This window comes from Myodes glareolus, chromosome 17 (assembly GCF_982192425.1).
Source record: "Myodes glareolus chromosome 17, mMyoGla1.1, whole genome shotgun sequence".
Lineage (NCBI taxonomy): Eukaryota > Metazoa > Chordata > Mammalia > Rodentia > Cricetidae > Myodes > Myodes glareolus.
Window position 1 is genome coordinate 65,826,490 of NC_142042.1, and position 24,174 is coordinate 65,850,663.

General features: G+C 45.1%; 1 protein-coding gene across 1 annotated transcript in view; it reads right to left on the bottom strand.

Annotated features, from left to right (window-relative positions):
• The window catches only part of Nup210l (nucleoporin 210 like), a 91,775-nt gene that overhangs the window by 35,643 nt on the left and 31,958 nt on the right, over window positions 1-24,174 (bottom strand). The window contains exons 13-21 of the mRNA XM_087897331.1: window positions 19,581-19,779; window positions 18,705-18,850; window positions 15,658-15,879; window positions 10,413-10,586; window positions 8,079-8,271; window positions 3,251-3,339; window positions 2,578-2,682; window positions 2,250-2,351; window positions 468-596 (exon numbers count right to left, since the gene is read on the bottom strand). Of these exons, the coding sequence (XP_087753457.1) occupies window positions 468-596; window positions 2,250-2,351; window positions 2,578-2,682; window positions 3,251-3,339; window positions 8,079-8,271; window positions 10,413-10,586; window positions 15,658-15,879; window positions 18,705-18,850; window positions 19,581-19,779 (1,359 nt within the window). The remainder of the gene's footprint in view (window positions 1-467; window positions 597-2,249; window positions 2,352-2,577; window positions 2,683-3,250; window positions 3,340-8,078; window positions 8,272-10,412; window positions 10,587-15,657; window positions 15,880-18,704; window positions 18,851-19,580; window positions 19,780-24,174) is intronic.

Consider the following 24,174-nt stretch of genomic DNA (forward strand, 5'->3'; position numbering starts at 1 on the left):
AGCCAGGTGGTGATGGCACACACTTTTTTTTTTTTAGATTTATTTATATATTATGTATACAGTGTTCTACCTGCATGTATGCTGCAGGCCAGGAAAGGGCACCAGAGCTCATTATAAATGGTTGGGAGCCACCATGTGGTTGCTGGGAATTGAACTCAGGACCTCTGGAAGAGCAGCCGGTGCTCTTAACCTCTGAGCCATCTCTCTAGTCTGATGGTACACACTTTTTTTTTTAAAATTTTGTTTTGTTTTTGGAGACAGGGTTACTCTGTGTAGTCCTGACTGTCCTGGAACTCACTCTTTAGACCAGGCTGACTTTGAACTCACAGAGATCCTCCTGCCTCTGTGCTGGATTAAAGGCATTTCGTTAGTCTAAGGTCTGCAGGAGCTGAGCTGAGGAGATACTCTTAAATGTGCTGGGGGAGTGAATCAGGTCTGTGCCACTCTTGACACGAAACAGTGCTCACCTTGTCGATCAGATCCAGCTCCACCTCCTGTATGTCTGACACCCTGAGCCGGGCAGTTGCTGGACCCAAGAAAGCCAAGCACAGGTCGTACACTTCCAAGGTTAGAAATCCAGGATGTACTGGAACCACCTAGAAGGAAGTAGATGGTGTTTAGTGTGAGGCAAAACCACAGACCTGAGCAGAGGTTAAGGTACTTGTATCAGCAGACTCTAACACACCCCTGGCTCCTTAGTCACCAGTAGGAAAAGTTTTCATGAAGAAAACAAATATGTGTGGGCTATGGCTGCAGGTGGAGGGGGCGGTGAAAACGGATGGCACGTGGCTTCTGTCTTTGTATCAAAGCTACTTACCGTGCAGCAGCAGCCGTGATCACCCTGTGTCCACTCCTAGTGTCAGCAGCCGTGATCACCGTGTCCACTCCTAGTGTCAGCAGCCGTGATCACCGTGTCCACTCCCAGTGTCAGCAGCCGTGATCACCGTGTCCACTCCTAGTGTCAGCAGCCATGATCACTGTGTCCACTCCCAGTGTCAGCGGCCGTGATCACCGTGTCCACTCCTAGTGTCAGCAGCCATGATCACCCTGTGCCCACTCCTAGTCAGCAGCCATGATCACCCTGTGTTCACTCCTAGTGTCAGCAGCCGTGATCACTGTGCCCACTCCTAGTGTCAGCGGCCATGATCACCCTGTGCCCACTCCTAGTGTCAGCGGCCGTGATCACCGTGTCCCAGTACCCAGATCACATGTGCCTCTGTATCTCCAGCTCCAGGGGACCAGATGCCTTTCTCTGGCCCTGGTTGCCACTTGCACTTATGTATACACATAATTTAAAAACTAGTAGAATAAAGCATTTATTAAAAACAAGTCTGGGCGGTGTTGGTTCATGCCTTTAATCTCAGCACTTGGGAGACAGAGGCAGGCAGATCTCTGTGAGTTTGAGGCTAACCTGGTCTACACAGTGAGTGCCAGGACATCCAGGACTACATAGGTAGACCCTGTCTCAGAAAAACAAAAATCAAAAAAACAAACAACAAAAAATCCCAACACATCAAAAAGATTGTTGAACCAGGCAGTGGTAATTCACCCCTTTAATCCCAGCACTCAGGAGACAGTGGCAGGCGGGTCTCTGAGTTTGAGGCCAGTCTCTTCTACAAAATGAGTTCCAAGATTGTTACACACAGAAATTCTGTCTCCCAAAATGAAAAAGAAAACAACAACAACAAAGATTGTTCCCTGCAATTGAACTGTCTTCCTTCCAGAGATGCAGGGCCGGCTCCATGTGTACAAGTTAATAAATGGGATACATAATCTACATGGACTCAGGACAGAAATTATATAATTATTTCAGTTGATACAGAAAACATATTTGACAAAATCCAATATCCCTTCGTGATAATAGCTGTGATATGAATTATATTGATAAACTGTCACGTGATGTGTAATCTTCAGAGGCCAGAGGATCCCTGGAACTAGAGTTACAGACATTTGTGAATGTGGGTGTTGGGACTCGAACCCAGGTCTTCTAGAAGAGCAGCCAGTGTTCTTAACCACTGAGCCATCTCTCTTGTTGTGGAATATTCGGGTAACTATGTAGAGGTGTGTTGTTTTTGTTTATGCTTCATTTGTAAACATGTATAAAGATATGAATTAGACACACACACAAACATATACACAGAGATACTACCACACAGACACATACACATAGACAGACAGACGACACACACACCTAAATAATTCAAAACACCAAAACAAAACAAAAAAGCACTTTGACCTGAGAAACCCACCTGGATAGAGCTTTCTGCCTCCGCGTAAATGATGGTGACGATATCTTGCTCACTGCTGTTGACTAGGAAGTAGCCAGACCCTTCCACAAGGCGAAGTACTTCCTGTGGAAAAACCAGACAAACCATTCTTCTGCTCCATTCCTTTGGTTCATAGCCCACAGGAGATGACTTCTCTGTAACAAGAGTGGTGTACAGGCAGAAGACAGACAAGACGGGGCGGCCACAGACCAGCTCTAAGGACACTGCAGCTTGTCCTTCCATGGCTTGTGTGCTTGGCTGTCAACAGCAGGTGAAGCCCCTTGCCGCCTTCCCACAGGAGTCTCCTCACCTTCACGTCAGGGTGGTTGTAGATGGTAGCGTTCTCAGGCCGCACGGTGACATCCTCCACCAGGAGCAGCTCCGCCACTGCAGATCTGGGCGAGTGGGAAGTTTCCTAACCAGGGAGTGAGCACAAAGGACAGCAGAAACTGACCCGTGGAGAAAATTCCAGCTAATGACTTCTAGAGAGGAACTTTACATTTGAGTTCATTTCTATTTCTTTCCCTTCCTCCCTTTCCTTCCTCCCCTTCTTTCCTTCCTTTTCTCATTATTATTATTATTATTATTATTATTATTATTAAAGATAGGGTTTCTCTGTGTAGCCCTGGCTGTCCTGGAGTTCACTCTGTAGCCCAGGCTGACCTCAAACTCACAGAGATTGGCCTGTCTCTGCTTCCCGAGAGCTGGGATTAAAGGTGTGTGCCACCACCGCCCAGTCCTTCTTTAATTTTATTAGTTCTTTGAGAATTTCATACAACATATTTTGATCATATCCACCCCTCCCCCAACTCCTCCTAGACTCCCCCTTTCCCTGCCCGCTTAACTTTGTAGACTCTCTCTTTTTTATAAACCGTTGAGTCTTGGGATAGGATCTCATTCCATAGCCCAGGCTAGCATTGCAAGCCTGTGCAGCGGCCATGCCAGGCCCTGTCTATATCCCTGTAATGAGGATTTTCACTCACCTCAGAGCTTTTCTTTCCTGAATAGCCCACGAAGTTGACTGCAATGAGCACAGTCCCCTTCGTTCGATGGACTTTAAGGTTCTGATGGCCTAAAGCAGGAAAACACTGTAAGAGACAGTAACACCCTCTGCAAAGCAGTCTCCTGAAAACCAAAGTCTGTCTCAGTATTTTCCAACATTTACTGTGGAGAGAAAAACACTGAAAGGGGGAAGTCATAAAAAAGAGAACACTTTCACATCTGTCCTGAGAAAAAAGAGAGAGAGAAAGAGAGAGAGAGAGAGAGAGAGAGAACACTGGGTTTGCATGACTCCGAGCGAAAATTGACCTCTCATGTCCTTTATTAAATGAGAAATTGGGCCAGGCAAAACCTAAAATTCTTCTTCCTGTAATGGCCTATAATTCCAAAAATGAACAGAAAGCAAATGCATGTGGACATTTTTGTATATAAGTTTTCAATTTATAAATGGCAGTGACAGGGAGTCTTTTGGGGCCTTCTCTTGGCTCCCTACTCTTTATACACATAACAGTCACTCGAAGAATTGAAATGGTGCATCGCTGCTGTTTTTAGTTCAATGTGTATGCGTGCGGTGGTGGGGCACATGTGTCCGAGGGGTTTGTGGGCTCAGTTACCTCCCAACACGCTGAACTACGCCATCATCACCTTTACCCGCTGAGTCAATTTGCTTTACCTCTTTGTCTGTCTGTCTGTCTTGCTCTCTCATTTCTTTTTGAGACAGGTTCTCATTGCATAACCCTGGCTGGCCTCAAACTCACAGAGATCCAACAGTTTCTGTCTCCCGAGTGCTTGGTTAAAGACCTGTGCCACCATGGCCAACCCTCTTTCTTTTCTTTTCTTTAAACAAAGTCTCACATCCCCCTGCTGGCCCTGACTTGCTATAGCATAGACTGTCCCAGGACTTGGGTAGCTCCGGCCTCTTCCTCCTGTCACTGAGCATACGCTACCACCTGATGCTCAGAATGTCTACTTCAGACTAGGAGCAGAGAAAGACCGGAAATTCCCAGTCTTCTGAGAGACAGTTCATAGTTCAGTATGAGTAACATCTAAAGGAACAAGCCAGGGGCAGGAGAGAGCAGAGTTCCTGGGAGCTGTGGGGCAGCTCGGTGTTGGAGCGCTTAGGTAACATCTGAGGCCAGTGTGAAACACTGAGCTGTGTCCTCAGCTCCTTCACATTCATTTTCTATTTTATTTCAAAGATTTGTTTTGTTTTTCGAGACAGGGTTTCTCTGTGTAACAGTTCTGACTGTTCTGGAACTAATTCACTCTGTAGATCACACTGACCCCCAAACTCACAGAGATCCCCTTGCCTCTGCCTCTTGAGTGCTGGGATTAAAGGTGTGCACCCACCACGCCTGGCTGTTTCATGGTTTTGTTATTTTGAGTCAGGGTCTTGTGTAGCTGGAGCTTATCTTGAACTTGGAGGCTGGAAGATGGCCAGGAACTCTGATCTCCTGTTTTGGCCTGGAGGCTGGGATGGCAGAGTTTATCACGCTCTGTTTATATGGCGCTGGAGATCAAACCCAGGTTCTGTGCAGGCTGAGAGGGCAGTGTCCCTGCTCTCCAGCCCAGATGTTTTAGGACAGTCACTGAGGACATCAGTGTGGAGGGGGAGGCAGAGAACGGCAGAGAGGATGCTGTCAGGAAGGATGAGCTCCTGGATGGAGGGAGAAGGTGATGGACCGAGAAGACCACACACTGAGCCATTCGATAAAGGAACACTGGACTTGTGGCTGACTGGTGCTTGTTACACGCAGCGGCTCTTCTGTTCTCCTTGGCACACGACTGTACATCCTGCTGGCCTTAGGGCTGTGCTCCATGCTGTCTGTGTGGTTGTCTCCAGCCACCTCCCACGTGAACGTCTCCTACTGGACTGCCCAGCCGCCAGTCAAGCTCAGCCTGCTCTACTGTCAGCTCCTCGTGGGCAGGGACTAGGTGGAATCTCATTTCTCCTCTAGAGTCTTTCTTTGCTTTATGTTTAAAAATCACCTATGAGTGAGTACATGTGATAATTGTCTTTCTGGGTCTGGGTTATTTCACTCAAAATAATGTTTTCTAGCTCCACCCATTTTCCTGCATAATTCAAGCTGTTGTTATTTTTTTCTGCTGTGTAGTGTAATGTACCACATTTTCCTTATCCATTCTTCAATCAAGGGGCATTTAGTTTGTTTCCAGGTTCTGGCTATGACAAACAAAGCTGCTATGAACATAGTTGAGCACATGTCCTTGTGGCACGATTGAGCATCCTTTGAATATATACCCAAAAGTGTTATTACTGGGTCTTGAGGAAGGTTGTTTCCTAATTTTCTGAGAAATTGCCACACTGACACCCAAAGTGGCTGTACCAGCTTGCATTCCCACCAGCAATGCAGAAGTGTTCACTTTTCCCACAACCTCTCCAGCATAAGTTGTCATCAGTGTTTTTGATCTTGGCCATTCTTACAGGTGTAAGATGGAATCTCAGAGTTGTTTTGATTTGCATTTCTCTGATGACTAAGGATGTTGAACATTTCCTTAAGTGCCTTTCAGCCATTTTAGATTCCTCTGTTGAAAGTTCTCTATTTAGGTCTGTACTCCATTTTTTTTTTATTGAATTATATGATCTTTTGGTGTCCAATTTCTTGAGTTCTTTGTATATTTTGAAGATCAGACCTCTGTCTGATGTGGGGCTAGTGAAGATCTTTTCTCATTCTGTAGGCTGTCATTTTGTCTTATTGTGAAGTCAGGGATTGTGATGCCTCCAGAAGTTCTTTTATTGCACAGGATTGTTTTGGCTATCCTGGGTTTTTTGCTTTTCAAATGAAGTTGAGTACCATTCTTTCGAAGGCTTTGAAGAATTTTGCTGGGATTTTGCTCGGCATTGCGTTGAATCTGTCTTCTTCTTTTTTAATCTTACCTGTGTGTTTAAAGTGTGTGAGGGGGCATGCCATGGAACACTGTAGACCTCAGAGAACTTTTTTCCCCCAGTGTTCAGTTTCTTTTGATGACCCCTGACTCCCTGAAGGGGGGGTGCAGGCAGCTAGATGAGAGTAAGAGGTGCTCACTTGAAGAGTTTGCCTTGATTGGCGGCTTTGCAGACATGCTGGAAGCCATTCCCAGGAAAAGTACTCTGGGACTGGGCTCTGGGGCTCTTTGCTGTGAGGATGCAGTTTCTATATAGACTCAAAGTCCACTGGTCAATTGTACTCTAGAAAGGCAAGCTCCTGACCCTAGAAGACCCACACTCCGGAGAGGGAGCCAAGAAGGAAAGAGTCCGGTTGCTGGAACATTCCAGCAATGAAGCTGCAGCTCATGGAGAGAGCTCTTCAGAGAAGCAGTGTTTAGAGCAGCACAGGGACCAGCCATCTTCATCAAATACTCTCCAAACAGAGCACTTACCGCCACCTGTGCGACACAAAGGCGCTCCTGGGCTGGGGGGGGGAGGTGGGGGTAGGCTCTTGATTCTCTGCCCATAAGTCCCTTCCTTTTGTAGGCAGGCTCTCTGCAAACTTCTTAGCATCAAGCTGGTCCATTCTGTCACCTTTTCGCCTCCCCTAAGACAGCTCTGCACCAGGGTGGTTAATACAAGTAAGGAACCAGTGGTTAACTCTAGGGCAGACCCAGCAAAGGACAGAGCCACGGCTGGGTATAAACAGCTGTGAAATCAGCCAGTGTCACTTGCCACCCGCTAAAAAGTCCTCATGTTCATGCGAGCACACTGCGGCCTCAGGATCCCCCTACCTCTCTGCGTTTTCAGTCTATTGTGGGGTAGAATGCCCAAGGCTGGTGAGACAATGTCACTATCAGCAAAGCTCAACCACGACATCACTCAGCTGCGGCCTCTGAAGTATTTCCAAATCTCCTTGTTTCATACGTAAGTGGCAGCATTGCTCCAAAACCAGACTTCATCGTCACTCTCAATGCTGGAACCTTGCCAGCGGGAAAGACGTTTGTGCAGTTGCTTTGCCCAAAGTGAAGCGGCTGGTGAGAAGGGCACACTGACCTGAGCCTCACTAGTGGTGATGAGGACCTCGGAGGCCTCTGATTTTCAGGATATGTATGTACAGCCTCTGCCACCATAGTGATTCTATAGAGATAGGGAATGGGACTGTAGGTTCAGAGAACATCTTTGAGGGGTCAGCTCTCTCCTTCCACACTTCAATGGGCTCTGTGGGTTCAAAAGAGGTCTCTAATCTTCAGTAGCAAGCACCTTAACTACTGAGGCATCTCATGGGCCCAGACCAGTGATCCTACTGCCTCTACCTCCAAAGTGCTGAGATTACAGGTATGAGAGCCACCACGCTGTTTATATAGTGCTAAAGACCGAATCTAGGGCTTCACAGTTAGGAAAACACTTCCAAATGGGCAACATTTCCAGATATTCCCATTTCTCTTTCTCTCCTTTCTCACCCCTCTGGATTTCTCAGCACTGGGGATAGGCCCCAGGGGCTCACACGGGCTACATATATGGTCTATCACAGGCTACATAGATGGTCTATCACCAAGTGGCACTGCCAATCCTGCCTTCATGTTTTTCTATTAAAAAAGCACAAATAGATGGGCAGTGGTGGCATCGCCTTTAATCCCAGCACTCAGGAGGCAGAAGCAGGCGAACCTCTCGAGTTCGATGGAAGTTAGCCTCATCTACAGAGTGAGTTCCAGGACAGCCAGGGCTACCCAGAGAAACTCTGTCTTGAAAAACAAAATACAAAGAAAGCACATATATCAAAGATGAAGGCAACATGATGAAATTTGGAAGGAAACAACTGCTCACAGGCAGCATGTGAACCCCGTAGCAAATGCCTGGTTACACCCGCAGGCCTCTTACAGTACCGTGCAAATGGGTCTGTCCACTGCCATCATCTTTGGCTACCATCTCCATTGACTTAGAGTCTTCAAAATGGGCTAGCGTCTCATTGGAAGATTTCCATTCGAGCATTAATGAACTGAAATTATCAAACTTCCTCCCATGTTGATCAAATACTGCCAGTTCCAGGACTGAGTCCCTGAGGCTGGACACAGGAATCTACATGAAAAGAAAAAGTCAGAAAGGACTTTTTATAAAAATTTGAGGCCATCAGATCAGCTCAGTGGGTTAGTCCCTTGCTATAAAATCCTGGAATGGATTCTATCCCTGGAACTAATAAAAGATGGAAAGAGAGAAGCAGCTTCACAAAGTAGTCCTCTGATTTCCACACACAAACCATGGCAAACATATTTGTACACACACACAAAACATATGAACACATACAATAATTTAGTTAATTCAGTAGCTATGCTTGAAGACAGAAATTACATCTCCTCTCAGCCTTGGCCCAGTACTTGTTAACATGGGGTATGTGTGCTTCCTCTTCCTCTTCCCTTTATTCCTCAGCTTCAGGGCTTGGGGGCAGTGATGTGGGTGTCACCTGTGTGTGCTGTGATTACCATTAATGAATAAAGAAAGTGCCTTGGCCTGTTGATAGGGCAGAACTTAGATAGGCAGGAAAGACTAAACTGAATGCTGGGATAAAGAAGGGCGGAGTCAGAGAGACACCATGGAGCCACCAGAGTCAGACATGCTGAAACTTTGCTGGTAAGCCACTGCCACATGGCGATACACAGATTAATAGAAATGGGTTAAATTAATGTAAGATTTAGCCAATAAAAAGCTAGAGCTAATGGACCAAACAGTGATTTAATTAATATAGTTTCTGTGTGATTATTTTGTGGCTGAGCGTCTGGGACCAACAAGCGGTTCCCTCTTTCAACAGGGAATTTTGTTAGCTGCATTTTGATTTCTGAATGATGTAACTATTATGGCACTTTACCCTACCCACATGCCATGTATGTCCATGTGTGTATCCATGCCCACGTATGCAGGTACCCACTGGCTATGTGCATGTGTATGTTCATGTGTGTATCCATGCCCACGTATGCAGGTACCCACTAACTATGTGCATGTGTATGTTCATGTGTGTATCCATGCCCATGTAGGCAGGTACCCACTGGCTATGTGTATGTGTACGTCCTCCATGCGTGTATCCATGCCCACTGAGATTAGAAGGACTCATAGAATCTTCTGGAGCTGGAGTTACAGGTAATTAGGAGCTGCTGGATGTGGGTGCCGGTAACTAAACTCAGGTCTGCACAAGAACTAATCACTTGTCCATCTCTCCAACTGCCCTGTGCTTAAGAATGCCAACGTAAGTTCTGGGGAAATGGCTCAGAGGGCTTTACAGCGCTTGCACTACAAGCATGAGCACCTGAGCTGAGACCCCTGGAACCTGCATAAAGCCTGATACAGTGTGTGTCTCTGATCTTAGCGCCTACAGCAAGATGGGAGGTGGAGACGGGGGGGGGGGGGGGGGGGGGGGGAGAAAGGTGGCTAGCCTAGCATGCGCAGTGGTGAAGAAGACCCTGTTTCAAACATGATAGAAGGAAAGAGCTGGTACTTGTGGCTGCTCTCTGACCTCCACTTGTGTGTCACAGCCCAAGCATGCAGGTGCATGCACACGCGCATTCGTGCTCACACACACTCACTCACACACACACACACACACACACACACACACACACATTAATGTAGCATCATTAAATACAGAGTCAATATCTCAATTCCCCCTATATATTCCACCAAATGTTTTTTAAATCTTTTTAGGAATTTTGTTGCTTCATTATTTAAAAAAGGATTTCATCTTTGTCTATGTGTATTCATGTATACCTAAATGTGCATGTGAGCCATGTATGTGCCGGTGCCCAAGAGGGCCAGAAGAGGGTGTTGGGTTTCGTAAACTGTGGTTACAGGAGTGAAACTCCTGACATGGTTGTTCCTAACTGTTGAGCCACCTTTCTAGTCCTGATTCGACTGCGTGTAAGGACACTTAGTCCCTGGGCTGGCTAGCTTTATGTCAACTTGACACAAACTCCGGTCACTTGAGAGGAAGGTGTGAGAAAATGCCTGTACTAAAACAGGCTTCAGTAAGAGGGCATGGAGAGTGGGGGGGGGGGGGGGGCACGCGCGGTAACAGGGCCATCAGGCACTGGAGAGCAGGAAGAGAGGGGTGGGTGTGGGGAGCCGCAGTAGCACACACCTGTAATCCCAGCATAGCTGAAAGCTGCATTTCAGACCCTTGCAAACACTTGAGACAAAAGTGCCTGTGTCTTTGGAGCACAGTCTGCACTTACCAGCTGCTTGTTGTACTGCGGCAGAGGACATGGCTGAGTGCCAGTTGCCACCTTGTACACTGGTGTCACCAACATGCTGGCAGGGTGGGCACAGATGAAGCGCACCTGCACTGTTTCCACAGAGGGACTAGGGTTCAGAACACCTGGGTGATTCCCAATCCGTACCGTGAGGACCTTTAAGGAAACATCAGAGGGTTATTTACATGTATACTGTGCCCAACTACATAAGTCAGAATGAACCTAATGCCATTGTAGAGGAGCCCTTCTGAATATAATAATCAGACAAATCTCTTAAAGGTATGTGCCTTCCCCACTATACATTAAATAATCTATTTTTATGTGCATTGTTTTGCCTGTATGTATGTGGGAGAGAGCCAGACCTTCCGGGACTGGAGTTACACACTGTGAGTTGTCACATGGGTGCTGGGAATTGAACCTGGGTCCTCTGAAGAGCTGCCAGTACTATTAACTGTTGAGTCAGATCTCCAGCCCAAATAATCTGTTTTTTAAATGGCAGAAAGCAATCAAGAAAGAGAGCAGGGCTACACAGATGATAAGTCCAGTCTCGTAAAACCAAAACCAAAAAAGTATTAATTTATAATATAAATTGAAATGAAGCATAAATTTGCATTTCAAAAAGCACTGGAAGCACTGCCTGCTCCATCCCACGTTCTCAGCAGACAACCCACTATCAGTGACTCAGGTGTGGCTAACAACAGCAGCTTCATTTCCTTGTAAGAAGAATAAAAATACATAAGTTTGTGACTTCAGGATGGAAAGCCGTTCATCCCTTTACTCTTTGGAACTTCTTGTTTTTTGTCTTTTTGAAAAAAATTATTATTTTTGTTTTTAAGATTTTTAAAATTAGGGCTAGAGAGATAGCTCAGTTGTTAAGAGCACCGGCTGCTCTTCCACAGATTCTGGGTTCAATTCCCAGCACCCACATGGCAGCTAACAACTGTCTGTAACTTCAGTTCCAGGGGACCCGACACCCATGGAAATGTACATAAAATAAAGTTAAACAAAAAATATTTTAAAAAAGATTCTCACCAGGCAGTGGTGGTGTACGCCTTTAATCCCAGCACTCAGGAAGCAGAAGCAGGCGGATCTCTGTAAATTCGAGGCCAGCCTGGTGTATAACAGGTAGTTCCAGGACAGGCTGTGTTACACAAAGAAATCCTGACTCAAAAAACCAAAAAAATAAAAAAGAAGACGATTCTTAAAATCGTGCGTGTGTGTGCACATGCATGTGTGTGTGCGTGTGCGTGTGCGCGCGTGCGCAGTGGGTGGATGTGCCCACAGAGGCCACAGGCGTAGAGATCCTCTGGAACTAAAGCTATAGGCAGTTGTGAGCCTATTGACGTAGGTGCTGGGAACCAAACTCAGGTACTCTGAGAGAGCAATAGGCTCTCCTTAATTACTGAAACAACTCTCTGGCCATGAAGACCTGTGTGTGTGTAGTTGTGTGTGTGTAGTTGTGTGTGTGTGTGTGTGTGTGTGTGTGAGAGAGTGTAAGCCCTGTGTATACAGGAGCCCACAAAGACCAGGGGATGATCTTTTGGAGCAGAAATTACAGGCAATTGTGAACCACAGCTACTCAGCAGTCGTGGTCACTTGTGCAGTCAAAATTACAGTGTGGAAATAGCACAAAATATCTCGGAGTAACTCTAACCAAACAAGTGGAAGACTTATATGACAAGAACTTTACATCTTTGAGGAAAGAAATTGAAGAAGACACCAGAAAGTGGAAAGATCTCCCATGCTCTTGGGTAGGTAGAATTAACAAAGTAAAAATAGCAGTCTTACCAAAAGTAATCTACAGATTCAATGCAATGGCCATCAAAGTCCCAGAAAAATTCTTCAAAGACCTTGAAAGAACGGTACTCAGCTTCATGAAAAAGCAAAAAACCCAGGATAGCCAAAACCATCAAATACAATAAAAGAGCTTCTGGAGGCATCACAATCCCTGACTTCAAACTCTACTACAGAGCTACAGTACTGAAAACAGCCTGGTATTGGCATAAGAACAGACAGGAGGACCAATGGAACTAAATAGAAGACCCAGATATTAATCCACACATCTTCGAATACCTGATTTTTGACAAGGAAGCAAAAAAATATCAAATGGAAAAAAGAAAGCATATTTAACAAGTGGTGCTGGCATAACTGGATATCAACATGTAGAAGAATGAAAATAGATCCATATCTATCACCATTCACAAAACTCAAGTCCAAATGGATCAAAGACCTCAACATAAAGCCAGCCACACTGAACCTCATAGAAGAGAAAGTGAGAAGTACACTTGAATGCATTGGCACAGGGAACCACTTCCTAATTAGAACCCCAGCAACACAGACACTGAGAGAAACAATTAATAAATGGGACCTCCTGAAACTGAAAAGCTTCTGTAAAGCAAAGGACACAGTCAACAAGACAAAATGGCAGCCTACAGAATGGGAAAAGATCTTCACTAGCCCCACATCAGACAGAGGTCTGATCTCCAAAATATACAAAGAACTCAAGAAATTGGACACCAAAAGATCACATAATTCAATAAAAAAAATGGAATACAGACCTAAATAGAGAACTCTCAATGGAGGAATCTAAAATGGCTGAAAGACACTTAAGGAAATGTTCAACATCCTTAGTCATCAGAGAAATGCAAATCAAAACAACTCTGAGATTCCATCTTACACCTGTAAGAATGGCCAAGATCAAAAACACTGATGACAACTTATGTTGGAGATATTGTGGGGAAAAGGGAACATTTCTGCATTGCTGGTGGGAATACAAGCTGGTACAGCCCCTTTGGATGTCAGTGTGACAATTTCTCAGAAAATTAGGAAACAACCTTCCTCAAGACCCAGTAATACCATTTTTGGGTATATATCCAATGGATGCTCAATCGTGCCACAAGGACATGTGCTCACCTATGTTCATAGCAGCTTTGTTTGTCATAGCCAGAACCTGGGAACAACCTAAATGCCCCTCGATTGAAGAATGGATAAGGAAAATGTGGCACATTTACACAATGGAGTAATACACAGCAGAAAAAAATAACAACAGCTTGAATTATGCAGGAAAATGGGTGGAGCTAGAAAACATTATTTTGAGTGAGGTAACCCAGACCCAGAAAGACAATTATCACATGTACTCACTCATAGGTGGTTTTTAAACATAAAGCAAAGAAAGCCAGCCTACAAACCACAATCCCAGAGAATTTAGACAACAATGCAGACACTAAGAGAGACTTACATAGATCTAATTTACATGGGAAGTAGGAAGTAGAAAAAGACAAGATCTCCTAAGTAAATTGGGAGCATGGGGACCTTGGGGGACAGTTGAAGGGGTAGGGAAGAAGCAGGGAAGGGAGCAGAGAAAAATGTAGAGCTCAATAAATAGCAATAAAAAAATTTAAGCTTATTTATTGTATTTTATCTTATTTACTTATTTTGGTTTAAAAAAATACAGTGTGGATGGGAACGGGACCCCAAGGTCCCATCGCTCTATAGGAGGAGCCGTTGGCAGTTAATGGCTACTGAGGAAGAATCACTCTTCTTTGGAGATATGGCTGTTCATGCCCTAGTGGACACACCCATTAGACTATGGGTGCTACCACATAGTAGACCCACCGGGTTACTAACAATACTTCACACAGAGGCCACTGGAGGGCAAGAGGCAGCTCCCTCCACCTCTCTGCTCTATTCCTTTGAGGCAGTCTTTCTCTGAACCTGGAGCCCTGGAGGAGGGTGGGATGGTGTGTGTTTGTTTTTTTCCAGTTAAGTCAGAAGTTGGGGTTCCAGGTGTGGGCAGGACTGCGTCTGGCTTATAGCATGGGTGCTGGGACCAGAGCTCTTCAGACTCTTCAGATCAGATCAGAACTTAGTAGCTAAAACATGGAAGCAACCAAAGTGTCCATCAATAGACATGAACATTCAACACAGATACACACACACACACACACACACACACAAATGTATATACATACACACACAAATATGTACGCACTGAGATATTATATATCATAACTGGGATCAGAACTCTCCAGAACTCCTCATGCTTTTAGACAGGAAAGTGCTCTTAACCCCTAAGCTTAGTTTTTCTAGTCCCTGAAGCTTATTTTTATTAGGAAAACCTGAGCAGACACAGTAGTGAATGGAAATGCTTTACTAGTGAGGACAGAGAGAAAGGGATGGTGCACAGTGCTGGCAGAGTCAGCAGTTCCGATGCGCAGAGAAGTGTAGCAACCCTCAGAACCCTGAAAAGAACTTACTGTAGGAGTCAGCAAGTCCACTTCTTCATAGCTGGCGGGGCGGGGGGGGGGGAGAAGAGTCTTTTGTTTTGTTCTTGTTTTTTGAGACAGGGTTTCTCTGTGTAGCCCTGACTAGGGGCTGGGTAGATAGCTGAGTGTGCAAATGTGGGGGGCTGGAGTTTGGATCTCTATAACCTACCTAAAAGCCAAAAAGGCATGGTAGCCATCTGTAATCCCAGGACCAGAGACGGCACACAAGAGCAAGCTGGCTAGCTAGACTAGCAAGATCCAGGCTCAGCAAGAGACCTTGTCTCAATAAATAAAACGGAGAGTGATTAGCAAAGGCATCCAATGTCAACTGCAGGCTATATGGGCATCTGCACGTGTGTGCCCGCACATGTGTGAATACAATCTCTACATGGCACACAGGGCACATGTGAAGAAGGAAATCAGGCTAAGGAAGCTAGTGAAACCCAGAAAAAAGTTATATGGGCCTGGTTTGCTGGCACACAAAACTGGGAGGCAGTGGCGGGTAGGTCTCTGTGAGTTCAAGGCAAGCCTGACCTGCAAAGCAAGTTCCAGAATAGACAGGGTGCATCAAGACTATCTCAAAAAACCAAGCCAAAATATAGATATGTAAGTATCCAAAAGTTAAAAACAAAAAAACTGGGGGGGGGGGGGAAGAGAGATGACCTAGTGGTTAAGAGCATGGCACACTTACACACATGAAGGCAAATACAAGTACACATAAATAAAACGATTGCGACATCATACTAACGCCAGACAATGATGAGGCCCCGCACCTTCAGTCCCAGCACTCAGACAGGCAGAGGCAGAGGCAGGTGGACCTCTGAGTTCAAGGCCAGCCTGGTCTATGAGACAGTCAGATAAACAGAGAAACCCTGTCTCAACAAACAAGGGAGGGAGGGAGGGAGGGAGGGAGGGAGGGAGGGAGGGAGGGAGGGAGGGAAGGAAGAGGCTATTTTCCTTACTTGTTCTCCTAAATCCAGACACAGGACTCGGTAGACATATTGGTTCTGCTTCCTCTTAGCTGGCAGCCGGGCCTCTGTTACTCTAATGCTCTCTGGCTTCTCCATGCTCAGTTCCAAAAAAAATCGGGAAGGCTCCAAGATCCACGGATGAGGGCCCCCTTCAAACACCATTTCCTTCACAGACTGCCACGTCACCAAGGCCACTTCCACCGGGTTCACAGCCTGAAGCAGATTCATCTTACATAGTTAGGGAATTGTTTTATTATTATCTGTTTGGAAAGAGTTTGGTCTCCCATACTCCTGGATCTGATCCTCTTGCCTCCACCTCCCCAGTGCCTGGATTAAATATCTATCAGTCGGGCACTGGTGGCGCAAGCCTTTAATCCCAGCACTCAGGAGGCAGAGGCAGGTGGATCCCTGTGAGTTCCAGGCCAGCCTGATCTACAGAGAGAGAGTTCCAGGACAGGCTCCAAAGCTACACAGAGAAACTCTGTCTCAAAAAGCAAAAACAAACAAAAAAATCTATTTATCTCTCCCCTGTCTGTCTGTCTGTCTGTCTATCTACCCCTTTCCTCTCAAAGCTCTCCCATATATTCCCCTTGCTCTCTTTCAGATTCATAACCCCTTTCTCTCTGATTACTATTACCCACACCTTTTCTCTATAATTTTTTTGAGACAGGGTCTCTCCTTTATTATAATTTTCATTTTATGTGCATTGGTGTTTTGCTTACATGTATGCCTGTGTGAGGACATGTATATCTGTGTGAGGGTGTAGGCCCCTTAGAACTGGAATAACAGGCAGCTGTGAGCGGTCACGTGGATGCCGGGAATTGAACCCTAGGTTCCCCGGAAGAACAGTCAGTGCCCTTAACCTCTGAGCCACCTCCCCAGCCCCTATAATTTTTGTTTTGAGATTATAATCTTTTAACTTTATTTTCATTATTTATTTATTTTGAAAACAGGTTCTCACTTATGTAGCCTTGGTTGCCCTGGAGCTTGCTCTGTAGATCAGGTTGACCTCAAACTTGAGACTCACCAGCCTCAGCATCCTTAGTGCTGGGATTAATGCATCTGCTATCATGCCTGACTGAGAATATAACACATTTATATAGTTTTCTCTCTTCCCTCTTCTCCCTCCAATTCCTCTCATGCACCTCTCCCTTGTTCTCTCTCAAGTTCATGGCTTCTTTCTCTTTGCCGTTACATACGTATAAGTATTTATGTGTATATAAATATATATTCCTAAGTACACAAATACAGCCTGTCCAGTCTGTATAATGTGTGTTTTCAGGGCTGACCATCTGGCATTGGATACTGTGCTGGATAGTTTATGTCAACTTGAGTGGGGGAAACCTCAGCTAAGAAAATGCCTCCAGTCGGGCAGTAGTGGCCCATGCCTTTAATCCCAGCACTTGAGAGGCAGAGGCAGGTGGGTCTCTGAGTTCGAGGCCTGGTCTACCATAGCTAGTTCCAGGACAGGCATCAAAGCTGCACAGAGAAACGCTGTCTTGAAAAAAAAATGCTTCCACAGCTGGGCAGTGGTGGTACAAGCCTTTAATCCAGTACTTGGAGGCAGAGGGCAGAGGTTGGTGGATCTTTATGTGTTCAAGACCAGCCTGGTCTACACAGTGAGTTCCAGGACAGCCAGGGTGACACAGAGAAACCCTGTCTTGAAAAACCAAAAAGAAAAAAAAAATGCCTCCACAGGATAAAGCTGTAAGGAATTTTCTTAATTAGTGATTGATGGGGAAGGCCTGGGTCCATTGTGGGTGGTGCCATCCCTGGGCTGGTCCTGGGGTCTGAAGGAAAGCAGGCTGAGCAAGCTGTGGGAACAAGCCAACAAGAAGCCCCTCTCCAAGGCCTCTGCATCAGCTTCTGCCTCCCAGATTCCTGTAAGGTTTGAGTTCCTGTCATGACTTCCTTCGATGATGCGGAAATGTAAGCCAGAAGAACCGTTTCCTTCCCAACGTGTTTTTGGTCATGGTGTTTCCTCATAACAACAGTAACCATAACTAAGACAAGAACCAGCTGGTGCCTCTTCCATGGAGGGGACCATGGCTCCTGCTTTCAGCTTCCTTCGCTGCCTGTAGGGCTTCTGTGTGGGGTTGAGGCCCTGTGAGGTCTCCCTCTTCCGCTTTAGCACAGATCCCCTCACTCAGGTCACCTCTGGGCAGTTCTACAGCGCCATATGGTGCTCTTACCTGCCAAGTCATCTATCTAGCCCCTCAATTTTAGTTTTTGATGGAATTAAGCAAATAGGTAGGCTCTCCCTGCTTTTATTTTGAACCACTTGTCATAATATTTAATGGACTAACCCTAATGGCCCCAAATAATGGCTGCTATTCTGAAAATACATAAACACGAGGGGGTAAATATGACTGACTCCTCTGCCATAGGACAGGAGGTTGCTGAAAGATCGCTATCTTCAAAAGGAACTGTGCTAGTAGTCTGTGTGAGGTGTGCCTACAGAGATATATACATATGTAAAAATCAGATATTACCTTAGAATTGATGTCTCAGGTGATTAATTTCCCACAGCTTATACCTCATTATTAAATAAGAAAGTTAAATACCTAAAATTTGCTAATGCAAGATAAAGATAATATTTTATATTATTACTAATGACAGGTGGAGATGTGGTTCAGTTGGGGGCGGGGTTATTTGCTTATTGGTTGGTTGATTGGAAGCTTGCCTAGCATGCATGAGGCCTGTGTTCCAACCCGCAGGGCATGAACTGCGTGTGACTGAATACTACTGTAACCCCACACTTGTGATGTAGAAACAGGAGGAGCAGAAGTTCAAGATCATCCTTGGATACATGTCTAATTGAAGCTCAGCCTGGGCTACATGAGACTCCGTCTAAAAACAAACAAAAAAAAAAGAAGAAGAAGAAGAAAGGAAGAAAAGAAAAGAAAAGCTGTTCCTGAATGAGTTCATTCAGGCAGCTTGGGGGATAAACTCCCACAGATCCTGATGGCTGAGCCTTCGTGGAGAGGACGGGCGGCAAGTAGCCAGGGCTTTACCAGGCCTAGCGACGGACAGCTCACCTTTAGAGGCTCGTACGCAGCAAATGTGGCGCTGCTCGCAGCCTGCTCTTCATGCCCAGTCACACTGACTGTCAGCACAGTGTGGCCTGCAGACGCGGCTGCTATGTGCACACTAGAACAGTGCATTGGTCCAGGGTTTTTAATACCTTTCAATCAAAAGACATGGTTTCAAACAGACATGGTGACACTTGGGAGGTTTTATGAATATATAAAAAAGAGCAGAGGAACACCTACTTCACTACAGTTGACAGAATGAAGGTGTCACAGAGAAGGTGCAGGGTAAAGGTGTCACAGAGAAGGTGCAGAGTAAAGGTGTCACAGAGAAGGTGTAGGGTACAGGTCTTACAGAGAAGGTGTAGGGGAAAGGTGTCACAGAGAAGGTGTAGGGGAAAGGTGTCACAGAGAAGGTGCAGGGTAAAGGTGTCACAGAGAAGGTGTAGGGGAAAGGTGTCACAGAGAAGGTGCAGAGTAAAGGTGTCACAGAGAAGGTGTAGGGTACAGGTCTTACAGAGAAGGTGTAGGGGAAAGGTGTCACAGAGAAGGTGTAGGGGAAAGGTGTCACAGAGAAGGTGCAGGGTACAGGTCTTACAGAGAAGGTGTATATAGAGAGGCGTTATAGAGAAGCACAAGCCTTTCACGACAGTACTCAGGAGGCTTAGACAAGGTTATGAATTCAAGGTCAGCCTAGGCTACATAGCAGGATCAAGAGAGTGTGTGTGTGTGTGTGTGTGTGTGTGTGTGTGTGTGTGTGTGTGTGTGTGTGTTAAAGAGGGAAAGAGAGAGTAGAAGAGAAGGAATTGTATTAATTAAACTACAGAGGTGAATGGTCCCTTAATTCAAGGATGAAGAAGAAAACTAGAAAGAGCTTTGCCTTGCCTTCTTTATAAAGAGTGAAGACTCCTTGCTTATCCGAGCTGAGATCCAGGGGTAGGTGAGAGCAGTCGGTGAATGCGATGGTCTCTCTGGTCTCTGTATTTACATGATACATTGCAATGGGGACCTCAATAATCTGACCAATTTCCACATCAGCTTGAAATGGTAACAGTTCCATTTTGTTCAGCTTCATGACATATATCTTGAGGAAAAGCAATTAACCTTTAGGAAAGTCTTAGAAGAGATATGTAAATACATGCATAATCACACGCTGCATGCATATGCACATATAATATATACATAAATTCACACATTTAGGTGTGGTTGCACAAATCTGATTCTAGCCCTGAGAAGCTCAGGCCAGTGGATAGAGTCAAGTGCAGGCTTGGTCATGTAGTGAGATCCTGTCTCAACAGCCACATGTATATTCTCTCAATACATTGTTACTTACAAAGTTTACTTTAGGTCCCATGTTCTTCCATTTCCTTTTTTTTTTTTTTTTTTTTGGTGGCGGTGCTAGGGGTTGAACCTAGATCCTTGTGCATAAGAGGAAAGCCTACTATGCCAAGCTAGGCCTCCAGTTAAAAACATATGATTATATATATTATAGATAAAATTATATAATTACATAAATTATGTATATGTAATATAACATGATTTTGATCTATTATATACAAATTATATAATAACTTAGGTTAGATAACACAAAGGTATTCTCTAACATATTATTTTGGGTTCTTTTTGAGACAGGGTTTCTCTGTGTAGCCCTGGCTGTCGTAGAATTCACTACGGCCTTGAACTCAGAGATTGCCCGCCTCTTCCTACCAAGCGCTGGGATTAAAGGCGTGCACCACCATGCCCAACTTCAGTTAATATATATTTTAATATAAACACATACACGTGCTTTAGGGTTTCTATTGCTGTGATAAACTCCATGACCAAAAGTGACTCGAGGAGAAAAGTCCACCATACACAGAAGTCAGCGCAGGAGCCTGGAGAAGGGAGCTGAGGCAGAGGCCATGGAGGAAAACAGGTTACTGGCTTGCTCTCATGGCTTCTCAGCTTGCTTTCCTACAGTGTCTAGGACCACCAGCGCAGATGCTAGAAGCCCAAATGCTATAACCACAATGGGCTGGGCCGTTCCACATCAACCATTAATTAAGAAAATGTACCACTGGCTTCCACAAAGACCCATATGGTCAGGGCAGTTTCTTAATTGTGGTTCCCTCTTCTAAATGACTCTAAGCCTATGCCAAGCTGCCAAAAATCTAACCAGGATAACAGAGAATCAGCCCTTCATATACATGAGTTATGCATCTACAGATTCAACTGACTAAAATTACTTGGGAAAAACACTGAAAATGTACTTTGTTTGGCTTGAGATAGGTTTTATGTCATCCAGGCTGGCCTTGAGTTAACTGTGTGGCAGAGATGGCTTGGATACCACAGCCTCTGTCCCTGAGTTCTGGGGATCACAGGTACACTGCACTTAGATGCACTTCTTCCCTTGTTGTGATTCCCTGAACAGTGACGGACAGCTGGACACAGTGGCCCTGGCCTGGGGTTTAAGCCCTTAAGAGGTGGATGCAAGAGAATTGCCATGAATTTGAAGCTATAGATAGAGGCCCTGTCAAAAAACAAAACAAAACAAAACAAAACAAAAATACCCAAGAACAAAAACACAACGCAGCATAACAATGCGGTGCTGTGGCAGTGAGAGATGGCGGTGAGAATCCCACGCAATGCTTCCTTTTCCTGTGTTCCCTATGTATGCTGCTGTCAGAACTGGAAACCTTCACACCATCTCTGTAGCTTCAGATCTTTTACTTGCCTTATCCAACTGCTCATTAAATCTTTAATCCTACAATCCCAGCATTTGGGCTGAGACAAGAGAATGGCCAAGAGTCTGAGGCCAGATTGAGCTACATAATGAGTTTGAGGCAAACTTTGGTCATAGAATAAGACCCTGTCTCAACTGATCCCTCTCCCCAAGTAAGACCTGTTGTGGAATATTATTGTAACTATTTAAGTGTGTTGTATTTGTTTAACTATCTAAAGATGTGTTGCATTTGTTTAATTATGTAAAGCTGTGTTGCTGTTTTACCTTGCCTGCCTAAGGCACCTGCTTGGCCTAATAAAAAGGTGCATGGCCAATATTGAGGGAGGATGTATAGGCAGGACTTCTGGGTAGGGAGAGTAAGTAGAAGGAATCTAGGCTTGAGAGAGACGGAGGGAGACAAGGGTGAGACGAAGATACCAGGGGTACGCCGCGGCCCAGCCAGCCCTGGAAGAGCAGGCAAGCAGGACAGACAGAATGAAAGAAAAGTAGAGAAGGCCTGAGGCGAAATGTAAATGACCAGAAACAGATTAAATTAAGTTATAACAGCTAGTGGGACAAACATAATCTAAAGGCTGAGCATTCATAATTAATAAGAAGTCTCTGTGTCTTTATTGGGAGCTGGTTGGTGGCCCAAAGAAATTTCCAACTTGGTGGCCCAAAGAAATTTCCAACTACAGGATCCTCTCAATCTGTCCACTTTTTGCTGTTTTAAAACAGGGTCTTGCCCAGGGGTGGTGGCACACACCTTTAACCCCAGCACTTGAGAGACAGAGGCAGGCGGGGCTCTGTGAGTTTGAGGCCAGCCTGGGCTACAGAGGCAGTTCCAGGATATCAATGCTGCACAGAGAAACCTGTCTCAAAAAACCAAAAAGAAAGCAGCATCTGGAATATGTGAATGAGCAACAGGAGTCCTGGTAAAAGCTATTCAAAGAGGCCACGTCCGGCTGTGGCCCTCTGGCTTTTATTTGCCTTTTTCTTCCAAAATCTTGTTCCTAATCATCACTAACTAGTCACACCTCATTAACTAGTCACACCCACAAGGCCCACAAGGATTTTTCTATCTACTAGGAGTAGGTTTTTTTTTTTTTTTTTTTTTTTGGTTTTTGGAGATAGGGTTTCTCAGTAGCTATGAAGTGTCAGTCCTGGAACTCACTCTGTGAACCAAGATGGCCTCGAACTCACAGAGATCCATCTGCCTCTGCCTCCCAAGTGCTGTGCTATCACCACCCGGCAAAGAGAAGTTTTTAAAATTATTAATTAATTTTATTGATTGATTTTTTTGAGATGGGATCTCTCTGTTATGTGGCTCTGGCTGTCCTAAAACTCAGTACAAAGAACAGGCTGGCCTCAAACTGAGTTCTGGGATTAAAAGTGTGCACTACCACTGGGTGGTGGAACACATCTTTAATCCCAGCACTCAGGAGGCAGAGGAAGGCAGATCTCAGTGTGTTCAAGACCAGCCAGATCTACAGAGCAAATTCTATACAAAGAAACATCTCAAAAAACAAGCCAAAAAAGAAAAAAAAAGTAAAGTAAAGTAAAGTAAAAAAAGAAAAGAGAAAATAAAAAACAAAGAAATCTTCCTGCATAGATTTTAGTTCTTTGAGGTAGGAAGTGATGTCATGTTTTGGTGGGGGGCTATGGTACTTAGTACTTATTAGTACCTAGAGGCACTCATTAAATGATTATGACGTGATGACATACGTCAGATCACAGCTGGGTAGTGGTGGTGCATGCCTTTAATCCCAGCACTCGGGGACAGAGACAGGTGGATCTCCATGAGTTCGAGAAGCCTGGTCTACAAGAGCTAGTTCCAGGACAGCTAGGACTGTTATACAGAGAAATCCTATCTCAAAAAACAAACAAACAAACAATATCAAGTCACACAAGGAAAAGCATTATATGCCATACACTGGAGGAAATAGAAAAATGGTCATATAATTAGTCTAAGAAAAAAGTTCAGGCCTTGTTTTTTGTTTAAGACAGGGTCTTGGGGCTGGAGAAATGGTTCCAGAGGTTCTGAGCACTGACTGCTCTTCCAAAGGTCCTGAGTTCAATTCCCAGCAACCACATAGTGGCTAACAACCATCTGTGATGAGATCTGGTGCCCTCTTCTGGCCTGCAGGTGTACATGCAGAACACTGCATACATAATAAATAAAATCTTTTAAAAAATGACCACATTCCTAATCCTTCTGCCTTTAACTCCAAATTGGGGTGATGACAGGTATGTACTCCCAGACCTGGCAAGTATTTTCAGTCTTTCACAGGTAGTTTAACTCGCCAAAGTATGAGGCTAGTAATAAGGGTAACATGGAAGCCTCTGATGACTGTACAGGGCCAGCGAGGGGCTCAGATGGACGCCCGCGACACAGACACACCGCTGGTGGCTTGAGTTCCATTTCTGGTACTCAGGCCTTGTGGCTAATCTTGGCTGTCAACCTGATACACTCGGGAAGAGGGAACTTCAGTTGAAGAACGGCCTCTGAGTTGTCCCATGGGCTTGTCTGTGGAGCATTTCCTTGGTTGTCAATTGATGTGGAGGAGAAAAGCACTTCACAAAGCTGTCTTCCGACTTCCACACGCACTGCTGTGGCAAATGCACCCTCAACATGCATATGCACGTGCAATATTAAATATTAAAAGATTACATGTATCAAAGTGATTTTTTTAATGGTTAGGACTGGGAACATGAGCTCAATTGTAAAGAACTTGTCTTACAAAGTGGGGACCTGAGCTTGGATTCCCAAACTTTCCA